The 19,492-nt window shown below is 34.3% G+C and overlaps 2 protein-coding genes across 3 annotated transcripts; one reads left to right on the top strand and one right to left on the bottom strand.

Annotated features, from left to right (window-relative positions):
- Positions 1-1,935: 1,935 nt before the first annotated feature.
- On the top strand, positions 1,936-8,445 carry LOC132617413 (BTB/POZ domain-containing protein At2g04740). Of its 2 annotated transcripts, none has more exons than XM_060332413.1 (5): positions 1,936-2,541; positions 5,769-6,525; positions 6,880-6,916; positions 7,042-7,175; positions 7,981-8,445. In XM_060332413.1, the coding sequence occupies exons 1-5, from the start codon at positions 2,100-2,102 to the stop codon at positions 8,336-8,338; spliced, it is 1,728 nt and encodes a 575-aa protein (XP_060188396.1). In that variant the 5' UTR covers positions 1,936-2,099; the 3' UTR covers positions 8,339-8,445. The 2 variants fall into 2 exon arrangements, with proteins under 2 accessions (XP_060188396.1, XP_060188397.1); XM_060332414.1 differs by lacking the exon at positions 1,936-2,541 and adding an exon at positions 3,343-3,506.
- A 201-nt stretch (positions 8,446-8,646) lies between these two features.
- LOC132617625 (fimbrin-5-like) lies at positions 8,647-14,696 on the bottom strand. Its single transcript, XM_060332674.1, has 14 exons — positions 14,218-14,696; positions 13,356-13,526; positions 12,780-13,024; positions 12,510-12,681; positions 12,385-12,423; positions 12,221-12,289; positions 11,986-12,102; positions 11,644-11,855; positions 11,228-11,383; positions 10,949-11,148; positions 10,489-10,646; positions 10,316-10,412; positions 10,018-10,109; positions 8,647-9,244 (listed from the first exon to the last, which is right to left on the bottom strand). Exons 1-14 carry the CDS (start codon positions 14,302-14,304, stop codon positions 9,065-9,067), a joined length of 1,995 nt encoding a protein of 664 aa, XP_060188657.1. The 5' UTR covers positions 14,305-14,696; the 3' UTR covers positions 8,647-9,064.
- Between the last annotated feature and the right edge of the window lie 4,796 nt (positions 14,697-19,492).

The raw sequence follows: 19,492 nt of genomic DNA, 5'->3' as shown, positions 1-19,492 counted from the left end.
TGTGTTGAATTCTACAACATGCCCATTTGAATAAATATGACTATCTAATAATATAGAAAGAGAAAGATAATCATATCATTCAGAGATTTTACAAGCCGTAGGCAAAAAATCATTCAATGTGCATTTTAATGGTCATTAAAAAATAGCACGAAAGAAATTATCTAATCGATGAACTTCCTTGTTTATGTAGCTCACTCACCGAACAACCGCCATGTAGAAGACAAAAATACACAACAAATGGATATACATAAAACATATGCAAAATTTGTATATATAAGCATAAATAATTAAAAATATTTAAAATGAGTTAAGTACTGATTTTTGCACGTCATGTTTACATCGCAAAAGAAAAAGTTTCAAATCAACCAACGCAGGGGGGATCCATGAATCCCTTTAGATATCTAGCTCGATTTTCTGAGGGTTTGCTTGTCGATATTTCTTATTTGGCTTGTGTTTGTGTGTTGTTGTAAAGGACTGATTTAGAAAGTAATAAATAGAAGCCACTAAACTCCGCTTATTGATTACTTAATTGAAAAAAAAATAATTAAATACTAGTGAATGTAATTTTTTAAAACGCAAGAAAAAAAATGTATTACCTCAATCAGTGCTGATACTAAATGAAATTTAAATACTAGATCTTTTAATTATAGCCTCAATTAACTCAAAGCTTCGAAGCTTTTTAATAGTTGTCAATGAAGCTTCTAATAGATTTTAAAAGTCTTAAATTCAAAAAATTAAAAGAAGTAGTTCCATTTTTTCGAATTCAAGTTCCTTAAATGTATGAAAGCTTAAAAGTTTGCTCAAAATTTTATGTATGAAATGTGTATATCTGTTTCATGGCTTAAAATTTTTGATCAAAGTTTTATGTATAAAAACGGTATAAAATATGTATATCTCGCTCAAGGCTTAGAATTTTGTTCACATTTTTCGTGTATAAAGTTCATGTTAGGTTTCTGTAAAATTAACACAACTACAACAACATTGTATATAACTTTCACGTAATATTTAAGACTTAAAAAATTGCTCAAAAATTTGTGTATCAAATGTGTATATCAACATCAAGGCTTAAAAAGTTCGCTCAAAATTTTGTGGATGAGAACTATAACTGAAATACGCTCACTTATACAAATTCCATACGTTTTTATACACAAAATTTGAGTGAAATTTTTAAGCATTGAGAAAAAAAAATTAAAAAGAGTATGAAAAATAAAAATTCATTATATTTTATAAACTTTTATTATATTTTGTAAATAAAGAAAAATATCAATATCTTATGTAACAAAGAGTCTTAAGTAGATAGCCCCTATACATTTTTTTGCATGGATTTCCCTTCAAAGGCGATGGTCTTTAATTTTTTTTCCTTCTCTTAAAAAAGTGACCAAAATACCTCAAATGTCTGCTCAGTCAAAAAAAAATTCACAAGGCAAGGCTTCGCAAAAGTCTATCTTATAATGCAGAATTTGCCTTAAAATTATGCCTTAAGGAAAACTTTGCCTTACGCAAATTAAGACAAAGTTTGTCTTACGCAAACCTCTACTTCAAGGCAAAGTTTGCCTTATGTAAACCTCTGCCTCAAGGCAGACCTTTACCTTGATGCCAATTTTTTTTTTTTTACTCTGCTAGAATTCTACAAAAGCTAAGGCCTAATTTTTGTCCGAATAGACTTAATTTTGCAATAAAACTATGTCTTGTGATTTATTTTTTTTACTGAATCAGATTTCGAACTCAGAATCTTAGAGTATTTTAGGTGAAGAACAAAAATTAAAGACCACCAATTTGAGGGCCAAAAATGAAAGACCACTCCCGAACAAGAACAATCGTGCAAATTGCCCGCCCCAATAAAACATTAGCCCAAAATTAGGAAAATGAAGTCGGCCCAAGAAAGGTGAAGGGTGAAGATTCACTCCTCATTTTCCTTTATCAATCCTTTTGTTTCTGCAACACAAAAAACAAAAACAAAAAACTTCTCCGTTTCGAAAGCCATATAGTTTCCATAATCTTCCATTCCTCAATCTTTGGAGCTATCCACTCCAAGATTCTTAAACCCCTCAAAATTAAAAACCTCAATTCATCCAAACAACAACCTTAAACAAACTAGTATGTCTGACCTTGATGACATATTCTTAGATGCCAATGATTTTAAGTCATGTCTCCCTTTAAAAAAAGTCCCATACGGTGACCTTTTTGAAGCATCAAGAGCAGGTGACGTGGACAGATTAAAGTACTTATTAGAATCAGGTGTTAACGTTAATGCAAGAGACCAATGGGATTCAGTTGCACTTTATTATGCTTGTCTTGCTGGTCACCTTGATGCTGCCCGAATGTTATTAGAAAATGGTGCTATTTGTTCTGAACATACTTTTGATGGTGACCGTTGTCATTATGCTGCCCTTAATTTAAAGGTTAGGAAATTACTTAAGGCTTTTGAAGCTAGGCCACCTCCACTTGGGCCTTTACAAGGGGCTTTGAGAGATACTTTCTTGGGTTGTTGGGCTAATAGGAATTTCTTGGAACAATCTGAAGGTCATGTGCCTGTTTCGGGTATGTGTGTGCATATTGAGCTTTGTCTCCGTAATTGTGCACTTTTGTAATACTCCCTCCGTCCCAATATAAGTAGCCTAGTTTGACTACGCACAGAGTTTATGAAATAAAAAGAGACTTTTGAATCTTGTAGTACTAAATTAATGATATGTATAATGTACTAAAATGTCCTTTGTATCTTGTGGTTATAAACTTGTCATGTAAGATGTTTGAATTGTCAATTTACTCGATATAGATACAGCCTCTCTTTAAGACAGACCCAAAAGGAAAGTAAGACACTTAATTGGGACAAAGGATACTAAATTTGCTCTTTTTTGATAATACCTGTATAAAGTGTGTTACTTTTAGGACAGCAACTTCTGTGCTTCAATCCTAAATAATTTACTACAAAGTACTCCCTTTGTGCCATTTTAACTTAAAGGAATTGTTAGTGGCTGCACAACTTTTTAGTAGATAGTACTGTACTGAATTTCTTGTCTTTGATTATTGGTGCCTGGATAAAGTGTTTTTTTTTTTTTTGGGCCATAACAACTGCTATGCATCAATCCTAAATAGTTTAGGATAGAGTTTTTTTTTTTTTTCCTGTACAAGAAGTAGAAGAGTGCCTATAGATAGTATAGGTATTGGAGGGAGGGAAAATAATCTAACTTCGAGGGTGTTTTCGGTAGGAAAATGTTTTTTCGGGAAAGTCAGTGGATTTCTTATTTATTTTCTTGTGTTTGGTACGTAAGCAAAAAATAATAAGCTTTTTTAAATGCACCGGTATATAATCTAGACAAATACTATGAGGGTGGGGTAAGGGTGTGGGGTGATGGGATGGGGGCTGGGGGGATGGGGTGACGATGAGGTTTATTGGAGAGTGGGAGGACACAATGGAATGCCACTTGTGGAACATGTTTTCCCTACTTCCACTAGGGCTAATAGGAATTTTTTGGAACAATCTGATGGTCATGTGCCTGTTTCGGGTATGTGTGTGTATTGAGATTTGTATTGTACTGAAACTTTTTGTCTTTGATTATTGGTGCCCGGATAAAGTGGTTTGTTTTTGCTACAATGATAACTGATCTTCCTCGTTACTGAATAGTTGAGGATAAAGTCTTTTCTTTTTCTTTTTTACTGTACAAGAAGTAGAAGAATGTCTAGTGATATTATCAGTAGTGGAGGAAGCGAAAATGGTCTAATTGGGCTATTACTTGAACTAACCATGGCATTTAGGTGAAGAACTTCAGCACCCTATGTAGGACTTAGGTTTTGGCTGATTGTGTTTCATATCTGCTGTCTTTTAGGGTGTGTTTGGTATTGAAGGAAAATGTTTTCCAGGAAAATAAGTTGGTTTCTTATTTTCTTGTGTTCGCTACGTAAGCAAAAAGCATATGATCTAGACAAATACTATGGGAGGTGGGGGTGGTGGGGGTGGTGGGGATGGAGGCTTAGGGGGTAGGGGTGGGGGTGAAGATGAGTTGTGTTGGAGGGTGGGGAGGACATGCACTTGTGGAACTTGTTATACCTACTTACACTATTTTCCTCATTTTTAAGGAAATTTTTTTCCTAGAGAAAATCTTTGTCAAAAAACTGAACTTGGGAAAGTTGAAAAATGTATTCCTCCATACCGAACACTCTCTTAATTTCGAAAGAATCCTATTCGCCAACTTCCGGCCATACTAATATGGCAATGACCTGCCTTGTTCTGGGAACAAGCCAACCTCCTTTCTTTGGCTTATTAAGAAATTGAAATGTTCTTCTTAACGGTTATGTGGTAGTATTCAACACATTGGAGTTCGCAATGTGGATTTAAAATATCCTAGCACTTAAATTTCTCCATATTGCATGAGTTGTCTTTGCTCCAGCATCTTCGTTCTTTTAAAAAATATCCAGTTTAATACATAATTGAAGCAGAGTTAAGTGCATCAAGGAGTTGGGATTACAAAAGAAGGGAAAGACGTTACAGCTGAAACAGAGATGTTTATGATTTAAGGAATGGAACAGCATAAAAGCGATCTATATGTATAACGCAAAGCAAAGGTGTTCAGAAGGTGCACAGATCTTTTGAACCCTATTATCTAAAGGCAGTTCGCAGCATGTCATGTCGAAGTGTTCACTCTATAAATCCTTGACCTTCATAGCCTCTGTTATGCTCTTTTGCCAAATAATGCTATTTTATAACAATTCATATTTTTGGTATTGCTTATATAGTTCTCATTTGATACCGCATACTGAGTTGCAATTTACCCCTGTAATGTGAATATATTCAACTAGTCTTGAGCAGTCTGTTACTGGAGAAAGCACTACCCCATTTTCATTCACCTATAAGAAAGTCTTTTTGTAGAAAGATACTCCATGCCAATTTATGTGGCGTATTTCCTTTTTCTTGTCCCAGAAAGAATGTCATACTTTATCATTTAGAAGCATTTAACTTTAAACTTTCAATTTTACCCTTAATGAGATTATCTAAAGTCACACAAATGTCTATGGCTTGTTTTAGACCACAAGTTTCAGAAAGTCTTTCTTTCTTAAACTCCATGTCCAGTCAAATGCCATCACATAAATTGGGACGGAGGGAGTACTCTTTTAAAAAAAGAAAGTCTACTTAGAATGCTCAGAAACCACAATTTATGGGAATATGGCCTTGAATTCGGGATCCTTGCTACTCAGGAATCTTAGTACATGGGAAGTAAGTACCTGGACTTTCAGAAGTAACTTAAATACAAAAATAAATATACAGTCTCCTATTATGACTTCTTGACTAGCTATTGCACCATGAATAGTATGACAATCTTAAATCTCCTCATGTGTTGCTGAGATCTGTGCTTCAGGTTTTCATTGTATTACTGTTCCATTCTGGTTTTGAAACTTTAGACACAGAATCTGATCAGTCAACCTTCTGTGAATGACTTCCGCTCTCACTATAGGCCTGTTGAAGCCTTTTGTGTTGTGCATGATTGTACAACTGGATAGACTGTACTTATCAGAACTTCCAGTGAAAGTGAATTCATGACTATTTTTAACGGTGTTCTAATCTGATTCATCATTATTGCTTACTGTTTCTTACATGCACTGATATTACTTTTTGGGTTCACTGGATGTTCTGTTAGTTGGATTCCTTTAGAGTTGGAGACTGGTTGTACTAGTAATTTGGTTCTTGTATGCATTTATCACACTTTCTGATTCTTTGTCCAGATTGTCTTCATGCACTCAAAAATGACATGGTGGTCTGGGATAATTAATAGGTAATTCAGAAAATGGAGGATCCAGCCCCAGCCAATTTCCTCCGGATGTTGTATTCTACGTGCAGGGTAGACCTATTGAAGCTCACAGAGTAATCTTGACTGCACGTTCGCCTTTCTTCAAGAAGAAATTTCAGACCGAATGGAAGGATAGAAAGGAAATACGATTCTATAGGGAAAAGCTGTCTTATCATGCTCTTCATAGCCTCATCCACTTCTTCTATTCCGACAGACTTGATATAGCAGTAGATGACATGGAAGATCTTGTCAGAATTTGTAAAGTTTGCAAATGCCAGTCACTACAAAAAGTCCTTGAGAAAGAATTGATTCATCAAAAATATGCAGAGTACAAAGCCCTGAGAGACGTAGATAACTCCCAAAAGCGGTTCATCTTGCAGGGAACCTCTCTCCCAGAAGAGGACCGTCTTCCAAATGCTATGCATAAAATCCTTCAAATTGCTCTTGTGAATTCCAACAGACAGAACGTGAATCTCGATGTTGATGGTCTTATATGCCTTGTCAGTTCAATGCAGATGAGTGAGTTTGAAGAAGATCTTGCAGATGTTTGTGTTAGAATTGATAAGAAGATCTTCCGTTGCCATCAAGTGGTCTTAGCATCAAGGTCTGAATATTTTAAAGCGAGGTTGTCACGCATGAAGGATTTTCTGGAAGGCAGAGACTGTTTACCTGATAATGCACTTCCATGCATTGAGGAACATGACTTGACCGTTGGAGCTTTTGAGAAAATGATAGAGTATATGTAAGTCATCTATTTCTCATTTCTTTGAAAATGAAATAAAGGAGTAAACAATAAGAACATTTAGAACTAGACCTCTTTTGCTCCCCCCACCAAAAAAAGAAAAAAAAAAAAAGAAAAAGAAAGAAAGGAACTGGTTTTATTCTACTGTATTGCAGTATGTGTCTGTTGCATGCATCATCGACCACATTTACGTGATTGTACATTTATATGATGACCAGTATGACTCAGGCATCCCTCCTTAACAAACTCGCTGTGATGTGACTCAAATGACGTATGACTTGGCTTTCAGCTGTGCTTATATCAGTTGTTTCATCGTCCAACCTCTTGCTAACAAAATGATATTTTGTTGACCAGGTATACTGATGGGTTAAAGGACATTGACCCTGATCAAGTATGTTGTTTGAATTTCTAATTATAGAATGGCTGTCCTAATAGTAATAGGAGATTCTGTCTCTTTCTCCTCTGGTTGATTGCTCAGATAGTTTGATTTATGGAGCATGTATTCTCATTTATCAGGCTGAAGAAATGTTTGATGCTGCCTCAAGATACCTGTTGTTTCCCCTTAAACGTGTCGTAGCAGATGCACTGCTGCCACATTTGGAAATGGTTTCTCCTGCTGAGTTGTGCCATTGGCTGGTATTGTCAGACATGTATGTACTTTTGGTCTTATTCAGTCACACTCCTTCTTTATACACCTATATGCATAATAAACTGTCCGACATCATTGGCTTCTTTATTACAATGTACTCCCTCCAGATAAAAAAGTGTCCACTTAGCCTTTATTTTTTGGTTCAAAAAGAGTCTCCACTTACCAAATCAAGAAAGAATTAACCCTACTTTTCCAGATTACCCTTATTAAGTGTTACGTGACCAAATCCCAATACCTACTTAATTAGGGTCATTTTAGCCAAATTACCTATTTTGTCTAGGAGTTTGTATTTTCTTAAGGGGTGTGCAAATGGCTAAGTGGACACTCTTTTTGATCCAGAGGGAGTATGATTCAAGAGCACATGCATGATCTAGGTAAGGCTTGTTTTGAGCTCTAGCCTGTCGGTTCTGCTTAGTGTACCACACTCCATATGCGTATTTCCAGTATGATCTTTTGAAAGTTCTGTGCTAATATGGAGATATGAGATGATCTTGATTCAGCTGGAAAAGCATCAAACACATTTAGGAAGCTTTTGCCTGATAGTGACATGTCATATGATCAATTTGATTCAAGCCTATCATGGACTTGGTTAACAAAAGGATATTTGATGTGGCATCTTGGAAATCTGTCATACAAAGAGGAAATAGCTAGGGTGTTGCTTCGCCAGTCTATGGAGATGGTTTTAGGTTTTATTAAATGAACTATAGAATAGCTAAAAGAGAACGCTCCAAGTCGAAGACCGCGTCTGGGCTATTCCCATTGTATTTTTCCTTAATTAATCTAAGTTTTTTGGTTTTCACTTTTAGGTACGGTGTTTTTAAGATTCGGGAGTATTGTCTAGATGCAATGGCATGTAACTTTGAGACATTCGCTGATACTCAAGAGTTTAGAGCAATGCTTTTGACCCTCCCACCACCATCTGGCGATTCTTCACTTCGTACAACTGCCCCAAGTGCTCCAGGAGCTGAGATGAATACGGATGAAGGAAACGTTTTGGACGATCTGCGAGAGAAATGGCTCGAAGCTGAAGCTGCCGAACTTGATGAGAGAGATGAGAGTGCATTACTTTTTGACAAGCGCCTAGAGATGCTCATGCATACTGCAGAACAAGAAAGAGCTAGTGGCCTTGAATGTAATGCAAATAGTGAACAAGAACTTATATGAGTTTTATTTCTTTTATTTTTTGAATCTTATAAATGTGCTGTTTGTTAATGTAGCAAAGGAAATCCCACGGGGGAAAATAAAAATGATCTTATGTGTGTTCTTTTTAACTTTGGCAGTTGGAACAGTCTCTCTGTTTTTCGTTGCATTTTTTTAACAAACTAGCTTCGCTTTTGATTGTATCCATCATTGATCCATGGAAAGAGTATTAGTATTTAAAAAAACTAAATGACCAAAATGTTCAAAGGGTGTAGCCCCAACCCAAAAGAACAATGTAAATATAACTAGTAGGATACTGATTCAAGAAATGACGAGCATAGTTTCCTGCAAGTTCTGATTCAAATCCACTGAATGGCTTTTAAGAACCCCAATGGTTAGATTGACAGTCAAATATCATATCAGTTTCATGAAGAAAACAAGATAGCTGTCTATTTGGAATCCCTGGTAATCTGTAAGTCCAGGGTGCCTAAATTTCTGAAAAAATATACAATTGCTTTTTTCTTCCTTTTACCACCTAACCACTTTGTGGTGATAAAGAATAGCGACTAACGAATTTATAGGTATTTAACATATTGACCAACTCTATGAGATCTGTCCTCTTGAAAACAAATGCTGAGGACCAAATCAGAAGAAGCATTCCCACCAATCCATCAGTGACAATACGAACGATATTATCTAATATTTATTTTCATTAATTTCTATCCATGTTCTTGCCGCTCCTTTTCTGACTTAAGAAGAAGCATCCTCACCATCAGTGGGTGCTGCTGGAGATTCATCAGTGGGTGCTGCTGGAGATTCATCAGAAGCAGCATTGTCTTCTTCAGGGATGGTCTCTGGAGTATCAGCTTTATGTTGCAAGCTCCAATACATGATGCTTGCCGTGAGAGTAAGGATCATCTTCGAGTTCACCTGTTTGGCAAAGTCAATTTGGTGTCAAAGCTGATTTTTTGGAAGCTAAGATTTCATAGACAAGAAATTGCTAGGTGCAACACTTACATGTATCTAGTGTTTACACCAAACTCCACCATGGTCAAGTAATAAATGAGGTGAAAATACACATAACCATATTTAGGTGATAAGAGATTATGCAGAAGACACACGCCATAGAGATTATGCAGAAGACACACGCCATATTTATTGGTTTGGTGTAAACACTAGAGGCTGGTAAGCTTTAAGCATGCATATACACCATACAGTTTTGTGGTCATGAACAAGAAATTGCTAGTTGATATGAAGCAAAGTGGCATTTTGGTGCTATTACAAGAAACACCAACACTAAAAAGAATGTCAATTAACCCCTAAAGTGTTGATAGAATTGCAAACATCTCATTCTTGATAAGTAATGCTAAGTAGAAATCTGAAATTATACATCACTAATCTCAAAGATATATCTAAATTGATTTTCATGGAATTAATTGGAAGAGATATTCTGAATTAATCTGAGTTGTGGCATTCAATGTAATCTAGGTCTGCACGATATGGCATGTCTGAATGTATAACAATGGATTACTTTTAGCTCTAAGTACTCAATTTTATTGTCAAATATCAGCATAGTTAGCCCTCTGACATCAGTAATGTATCACTTAATTGCAATAAAATGAAGTCTTTAACCAGATGATGACCATCTGGTGTGATATACAAAATGCAGCCACAAAAAAGTAGTTTGTTATCTGATATTTTACCTCTATTATATCCTCTGGCAATAAGAAGATGGAACATCCAAGTTTCCTTGCAACACTGATAATGTAAGTTGCATTAAGCTTCTTATCCTCATCTGCAATTTCAATCAGAGTCATCAATATTCTCATGAACCCCAAAGAAACAAACCGTTCAGATTATTTAAACACAGCCAAAAAGAGGGGAAAGTCTTTTCTTCCAAGATTTCCAGTTGCCATGATCTTTTCGTTAGGAAAGGGGGTGAGAATATACTGAATCTTCTACTTGTGAATACAAAGGAACCCTTATCGTTTAAGTCTGTACCAGTTTCCCCCTTGGTTACAACGCTCCAATTCACGACCCTTGGCTCCACTGCAGTAAGAAGTTCAAGGAAGAATGTCCCATTTGATAGACTTTTATCCTAACAGAACAAAACAAATAACTCAGATACCGTGAAACAAAAACTGGTTTATCAGGATTGAAGCTTTTTTTATTACCTTAAAGCTTTCCATTTGAGATTTTCTGCCTGCACTCTTCACTTTTCTGTTTGCCCAATTTAGGATATCAGCATCTGTTATCTCCTTTCCTTGGGCATGGAACCTCAAGTTTTTCAACAGTTGCAGCATTGTGAACCTCATTAGCTGCCACAAAAAGGCTGAGAAAAGAAAATAAATCTTTTACTTCTCTAACAATAGAACATTTAATGACGCCTAAACAATTTCTGAAGTCACATCGCCAAATGTTTGTAATATCCATCTTATTCACTATAAAGAATCGACTTTGCATATTAACGCAGGAAAGCTCTTTAAAATTTTGGCATGCCTTCTATTGCAGATGATGGTATGCAATCACCCAATACTTGCTTACTCCTATAGCATATTTGGGGCATGATATGTCGAATATAGGGAAGTTTAGCAACAATGGCAAGTAAATTGTGGTTCAGAAAAGAGTATCAACCTAATATGAGCTTCTTGTTTCCTTGTACAATATCATTTCCAGCTACATTCACAAGGGAGAAATTCAGTTCTTTCCCAATCCTTATGACTTGGTTGCAATTCTCAACTTTTCTAAAAGGCATCTTAATAGGGGGTTTTGTTGCTTGCTTCCAGTTGACTGATCCGGGTGCAATTTTGTCAAGTACCTCGAGGAGCACCCACCTGCATGTAAGTAAGAGGATTACCATCAAATTTCATTTATAATGTCTAATAATGTCCAACAAAGAAGCAATATACCCACCCAGTTCGGACATTGTCAAATAGATTATTTATATAAGTATCAATTCCAAGGCTGTTAATCCACAACCGAAAGCATCTTTCTTCTCGAGATGTTTGAGCATCATCCTCCATCATTTCAGCAAAAGATATTTTCTTGGTGTCCACTGACAATCCATTCCTAGACCATGACAAAAAAACTCTTTAATAGATGTAAAAGTAAACCATTGCGAACTCCACTAATCATAAGCATCAGCAACTTAATAGATTATCTTAAATGTTCATCAGAATTGGTCTATAGCTTTGCTATGAAACCAGATTATAACTTAAGGAACTAAAAAAAAATAAAAAATGAAAGTAGTTGTATCACATCCTCCACGTTATCTACTTAGAAATTTCAAGTTTCAGATAATTTGTTTATGGAGAAGAACTTAATCTGACCTGTGTTGGAATATTTGTGCAACAAATGCAAGATTTAAGTTTGCCGAACCCTCAACAATATCCTGTGGTGTAACATATCTTTTGCAATCCAGTTTCTCTGCTTGCTCAATAATCAAATTTGCTCTTTCAGTTGGATCTTTAGTAGCTAGCGTGGTGGTTGTACCATGTTCTGGTGCAAGAGTATTAAGCAAATGAGCATAGGCCTCTCCGTCCTGCAGCCGATTAGAAAATAAACATCAGCAAGAAAGTTGGAGAATTCTATTTTCACAAATGAAGTAACGTGCAGACTAATTGATGCTCCTAAAAAGGCAATTCGATATTGAACTCGTAGAACTTTCTCACCTTTAAATCAGATGAAAAATTATTGACCGTCTTCTTATAGCCTGCCTTCTTCAGATGGAAGTTCATCCATTTCAGTAAAACCTTTTCTGGAGCTAAACCTAAGAGCTCCTCCACATCCTGCAAATTTTACTACTATTATTTTATCTATCATGAATTTCAAGGTGCATTAGAGCTTCTAAAGGTATTACTCCGCATTAGAACCAAAACAGGAAAAACCAATCAACTATTGGCAAACCTTGCTGTCCTCCACCAGTTCCACGAGCTGCGGAGTTTTCTTCAAATTGAGATCAGCTAATAGTTGTATCTGATTTTCCAAAACAAAGAACATCAGAAATAATTTGAGTAACAATTCCTTATGCATGACGATCATATGGAACAGGTATAGTAGTAGAAAAATACCTTGATAATTTGAGAAATCAGCCCAACAACCAGATGAGGCTAAGAGAAAAAAACATAAGAAACTTCAGCAGCTATAATATTTATGTGAGAAAACTACTGCAATAACTAGCACAGATTTTACGTACTCTTGCTTCAACTAAATCCTGTGTGCCAATATTGACAACTGTGCAACCGATTGCTTTTGCAGAATTGAGGCAAAGAGTGTGATTCTCATTCCTCTCCCACGGATTAAGAACCTTTTTGGTATTGATAGCACGCTCATCTATAGTACCAGGGACGGCAACATTGATAAGCTTGCTGCATTACATGGTTTAGTTAATGAATCAACAAACACGAAAGTGATCAAATGACTAAGTGAAACAAGAATCATTGTATGCATCCTTATTAACACTTACCAAAGAAGAACACCGTCTTTCGCCAGATCAAAGAGTGCATTGGTAGACGGATCTATAGGAAGATAATCCTTCAAAAACTTGTCTTCTCTGAGAAAGCTATTGATATGTGCAACATATGAGGTCTTTTCAGATTCACTAATATTGTGACGAATTGTGGTTGTTCTGGCCTTGAGGAAAGAGGACGAGCCTTTTAATTTTGTATTACCCAATTTAGCAGTAGCTCGTCCTCGTAGATCTAGATGTGCCTAGCCAGCAAAAAACATAAAACCATACTTCAGTTGATACAGAGAACTTATGGGACACACATAAGAAATTAAGATAAGAAAAATAACAGGATACCAAGTAAGGTTTGAGAGGATCTCATCTTAAGGTAGGCTGATAGGTTCATTGGTTTTACTCGTTATTGCAATAACAATGCAACAAAAGTGAAAGCCGAACATGTCAGAGTAAATTAGACAACCGCAAACTTTGATGAAATCCAGAGTTGTTCATTCCTTTTGAATCCCAAATGTATTGGCAGAAAACTAAGAGAATGAGGAAATAAACAAGAACACGACGAAATTGTGTGGCACTCACCCGAAGAAAGGATTCAAAATCAATTTCTTCAGTCATATCAGAAGATGACTCGTTTAATATTCGCCTAATGTCATCTTCAGTGAGAATATCCTTCAAGGCCTTAAGTTTGCACATAACGGGTGGCAGATCGCCCAGTGTGACCTTCCCTGATTCATTCCTTGCAGAAACAAACTGTAACCAAATTTCAGCTAATAACAAGAAGAAATCTTTCCAGGAAAAAGATTCACCCCATCAACAAATGTATTTGTTACATATTGTAGTGTATCCTATTGTTACTTTAAATTCAGTATTCGGTTTGACTGTTATTTAAATTTTATTGTATCATATCATTATCCGTTGTAATGTAACGACCGATTTGGTGTTATCGCGTTACCTTTTTTTTCCGTTTTTTATTTGACACGGATTTTGAGAAAGTAAAAAAGACTCTTGAATCTTGTGGTCTTAAATTAAAGATATGTGAAATGTACCAAAATCTCCATTAATCTTATGATCTTAAACATGGCATGTGATAAGTTGGAGTTAAAGAGTTGTCAAAAAAGGAAAGAGTCATTCTTTTTTAAACGTACTAAAACAGAAAGTAAGACAAATAAATTGAAACAAAGGGAGTATTTAATATCCTATTATCTTATCCACCTTTTTTATAATAAATCTATCCCGTATCTTACTTTTTCTTTATAATTGTAAGTTTATTCTTCATATTGCTGGTGTTTGGCATTACGAAGTTACAAACAATGATACAATCAATCCAAATATTATATTCATCAAAACATTAATAAAATGTGATACATTATGAAAAGATACGAAACAACCATCCAAACAAGTTGTGAAACGAAACAGAAAAAGAAGATCATATTAGACATACACTCGAATGGAGGCCACGAAGCTCGACTTGGGTGAATTGGCTCTGAAGATTTTGATCAGAAACAACAACACCAACAAAACCAGACATTCTCCTAAAATTTGCAAATCAATCCCCACTAAGCAGAAGATAAATTATACCTTCAATTCACAAAACCAATGACAAAAAAAAAAAGACAATGTATTGTCTCAATATGAATTGCATGCAGAGATAGAGATTCAAGAACCATACAAATTGTCACAGGATCAACAAATTTGACGTGCACTTTTCTAGTGTGATGATCACATGATCTTATTTAGTTAGGACATTTGTGGGCATTGGTAAATTAAGTAAATAAAGAACCTGAGGTATTAGAATCAAATGCTCGTGTGGGGAAAAATATGAACAAATCTTGGTTCCCAGTGGGCATTTGCTGTTTTATCAGGAAAATGAAAGGAGAAAAAATCGTTTTACCTATCGGACCCGCGAAATATAAGGGAGTAGACTATACTAAAAAGAATCATTTTTTCTAATTTCCATCTTTGTTAGTACTCCTTTATTCATTTTTAACACGAATTTAACTTTTTATTTTTTAAAATTCTTTTTTTATACTCTAAGGTAGGGGAAGGAGAAAGAGGATGAGGATGTTCCACTATTGACAGGTTTGAAAAAGAGTTCATCAAGTGAGCTAGCTCTCACCATCGAATTAACTTCTATATGTTTGATAGTAAAAATCATTGCTTAAGTAATTCATTTAAAGTATGACTACATGTAACAATTCATAGTATAAGTGAAACTATCCATACAAATAAAGTAGATAACTTATTACGATACATTAAATCACTATATGCATCTGTCTATCTACACATCATTATATGTATCTGTATACCTACACTATTATAAGAATATGAAATTTTAATTAAAATTGTTGATAAACTTTTTTTAATCCTTCATAAGAATTTTATATGCTAGTAATATTGTGAATACAGTTAATCATTAAAAATATTATTATTTTCTTGTAATCATTATTTCACTTTTCTATTTAATAACATAGTACATATTTATTTTTTTTCCAGATGTCAAATGCGTTAAATCTACTCTGTGTTTTTAATTCGAATTCTGAAGTTGCATTTTTTATTTTCAGTTCTTCAGCCAAGACCTTTTTTTTTACCACGAAGGGACTACCATTTTTGTTAAAAGTTACAATTAGTTGTCAAAAAAACTTCATTATTTTCATTTTTTAATTAATAAAGAATTTCATTGCTTCCTTGAGGTTTGAGTTATGACATTAGGCATGTAATACATCTCATTTATTTATTTTTAAGTTTTTATTATTTCAAAGAGATAACATGATAAGAAAAGTAGTAACTCAACAATTAACAAAACATTCAGTATCTCCTTTTATTGTAAGGTGAGGAATAAACCCACCTTTCAAATTATTTTTTAACATATCAACTTCAGACATGCGATGTCTCAAGTTAAACTTGACAAAATCAAACATTATCTAAAGTTTCATATGAGCGTTTATGTGCAAAAAAAAAAAAATTAAATCAAGCACAAGGTAAATCGAATTTTACCCATCACATCAGTTATTAAGAATTATATACAACAATGACATATCCTTTTAAAAGTAATAAATATAACACATTTTATAATAAATATCACAATTTAAATAACGGCGTCAAAATCAGGCATATACACCTTCTTCCTTTACAATGTAACAGTTATTCAATTACAGGCCAAGAAAATAGCTAAGCCCACTCCATTTCTACACTCATTCTTGGTTAGGATCAGGTAAGTTGGTTCAAAACCTTGGATTGAACCATCTGCTAAGTAGCCCATTATCCAATCTCAAGCATTTTTTTTGCACGGATTGCCCTTCTTTTGGGGTGGTCTTTAAATTTTGCCCCTCATATTTGTGTTCTTTAAGTTTTGCCCTTCGCTTGGATACCTGAGGTTCTGGGTTCGAACCCCCGCTCAGGCATAAAATAAAAAAATAATTTCGCAAGGCAGGGCTGGGGGGAGTGTATGCCGGATCCGGCATGCAATCCTTAAGGAAAAACTAAAGTTATGCCAGAGGAGGCAGACTTTGCTTTGAGACGTATATTTTATTTTATTTACTTTTCAAGGCAAACTTTTAATTATGCCTTAAGGAAAAGTTCCGTCTTATGGGGCATACTTTTAGTTATGCCTTAACTAAAAGTGTGCCCCATAAAATATAACTAAAAGTATGCCCCATAAGGCGGAATTTTTCATTAAGGCAACACTAAAAGTTTGCCTTAAGGAAAAATTCTGCCTTATGAGGCATACTTTTGGTTATGCCTTAATTAAAAGTCTGCCCCATGAGGCATAGTTCCTTATGGAAAAGTTTTGCCTCATAAGGCATAACTAAAACTATGCCTTGAGGAAAAGTTATGCCCCCTCCGGCATAACTTTAGTTTTTCCTTAAGGACTTTATGTCGGATCCGGCATACACTCCCTCCAGCCCTGCCTTGCGAAATTATTTTTTTATTTTATGCCTGAGCGGGAGTTCGAACCCAGAACCTCAGGTATCCAAGCTAAGGGCAAAACTTAAAGACCACAAATATGAGGGGCAAAATTTAAAGAAAGAAAGGCAATTTTGCGAATTGCCCGATCTCAAGGGTATGAACAAAAGCCCAATTACCATTTGGTCCTTTCGTCAAATTGGGCTTACACAGATATTATTTCTTAAAGACAAAATCACCTTCTTCTTTGTTGTGGGAAATTTACATATTTGACTCCCCGTCAAAAATAAGTAAAATCGCTAGCCATATATACGAAAAATATACATTTACTAGATATTATTTTGGCATCTAATAGCCCAATTATGTATATCAAATAATGTATATCATACAATGTATACAAATACTTATGATGTATACCATACAATGTATATCTAACACTTCTCAATGTGATACACTATCATTACGGTAACCACCATCCTCTTTGTCTTCATCTCCTTCATTACTCAAGAATTGAGAATTGTAGAGTATTGTGCAAAATGTGAGTCCAATTGGTTCTTTGTGCAGTAAGGTGTAGTGAAGAAATTGTGTGCAAGTGTCGTTGAGTGAAACTGAAAGTAACTATGTGCAAGGGAATATTGTCATCAAATTATGTTTGGCCACCGGTTGCACAATTGATTTATTGGCTATATAACTGCCAATTGGTTATTACAATGGTACATTCGTATCATATTTGCTAATAAAAACAGAACAATCAAAATGCCGAGGAAATCCCTCAATAAAATCTCATATCAAAACACATACAGAAACAGAACAAACCATTTCCATTCATTCTCGGAAATTCTAAGGACTCGAGAAGACAAAAAAACATAAAGTTTTGTGCTCATTTGACCTTTCAAGAATACAAAATGTTAAAGACTGTTTCATTTCTTAGTATCTGATTAACATTGCTACATATTTATCTAAAAAGAAAATGGACTTCCATACTTTATCACTTTTAGTGAAAGAAGAAGGATTGTGCATGAACTTGGATTAAACAAGCCTTAAATTTGTTCTTTTCTCAATTCTGAATCAACAAAGGGGTACAATACGTTTCTGTTTCGTCATTCTCAAGTACAATTTCCAAATTGTTTTTGACGGACTCTAGTGAGGTTGAAAATTAAATATACTAACCAACAAACTAATTGTCCTTTGGATTGTAAATAAGAAGAAAAAAAACACATAGAATTAAAGGATCTATACATCAAATGCTACCTAACATTATCAATGGCCTAAAGTAACTTTTGAACTTCCTTTGTTACTTACTAAAACTTCCCTTAATCTCAAATTCTGCAACTACTTAGATATAATGAAAAAAATTGCTCTATTTTACACAGTAATAATTTTTTAATACACAGAATATAATTTCACTCTTTTCCTTCATGTTAGTTTCGTCCCTGCTCTTGTTTCATCTTTTTTGTAACAAATCTATATTATGATGCTAAATAGCACGTTTGCACTTATGTGTTATTTTTATCCTTTCATAACACTTAACTTCTTTATGCATGTATTTAATTAATAAGAAAATAATTACAATGAAAGAAGGTAGTGTTAGTATACAAAGTAAAAGAAAAAAAATAGAATTAACAAACAAGGGAAAACTTGTCCATTTGTAGATTACGATATAGTTTTGTTAAGTGAAATATGAAAGGAGGGAGATATCTGTAGTTTTCAAAAGCAGAATAGATCGTATATGTTACAAGTCTAAACTTGAAGGAGGATAATGCGATTGTCACTTTAAACTAATAATGACATCATATGTAGGGGTGTACATGGACCGGGTTGGTTTGGATTTTTTAAAGACCAAACCAAACCAATTGCATCGGGTTTTTAAATCCATAGACCAAACCAAACAAACAAAAGTCGGGTTTTTCAACCTCGGTTTTTTCGGGTTGCTCGGGTTTTTCGAGTTTTTTCCGGTAAAGTCTTCATATAAAACATATAACTTGTACTTCAAATATTTTTTTAGTCTTACTAAGATACGACTATCTAATTAAGATAATTATTAAGAAAATAACACAAAAGGTGATGAGAGATGACATTGTACCAAAATATCCAACGAAAAAAATTAATGAAATTGCATAAAATAAAATGATCATAATCTAAAAGTACTAAGTCATGCTACAATAAATACAACTATTTTATAAAGCATGTAGAAAATGATCATAATCTAAATGTACTAAGTCATGTTAAAATAAGTACGGCTAATAAGCATTCATTACATGACTAGATATTAAAGAAAAAAATAAAATTAAGTTATGTATTTTCACTTTCTAAACTAATATAAAACTAAAGAATAGATATCAAAATTGTTGTCATTCCAGTGTTAGATATGAATTTCTTTTGTTAGCATTAGTATTGATTTGATTTTTGTTGAGTTTTATTTGAGTTACTAATATCATTAGGCTATAAAATTTATTGGGTCATTCAAAATTCTAATTCCAAACTTAAAATAATATGTTAAAAGACAAAAAACTATGAAAAAGTTAAAGAAACATTTATAAATTACATTATAAATAAAAAATTTTATGTATAAAATATGTTTGAAATTTTATAAATGTAATGTCAGGTTGGTTTGATTCGGTTTGACTTTTTTTAATTAAAACCAAACCAAACCAATAGTGTTCGGGTTTTTCTTTTTAAAACCAAACCAAGTTAAGTCAAATCAAACCACTAGTCGGGTTTTTTTCTCGATTTGGTTTGAATTATCGATTTGATGCGATTTGTCGGTTTGCTTGTACACCCCTAAATATATGTAATTTTCTTATTTAAACTTG

This window comes from Lycium barbarum, chromosome 11 (genome assembly GCF_019175385.1).
Source record: "Lycium barbarum isolate Lr01 chromosome 11, ASM1917538v2, whole genome shotgun sequence".
NCBI lineage: Eukaryota > Viridiplantae > Streptophyta > Magnoliopsida > Solanales > Solanaceae > Lycium > Lycium barbarum.
Note: the sequence above shows the minus strand (reverse complement) of the source record. Positions and strands in the feature narration are given on the sequence as shown.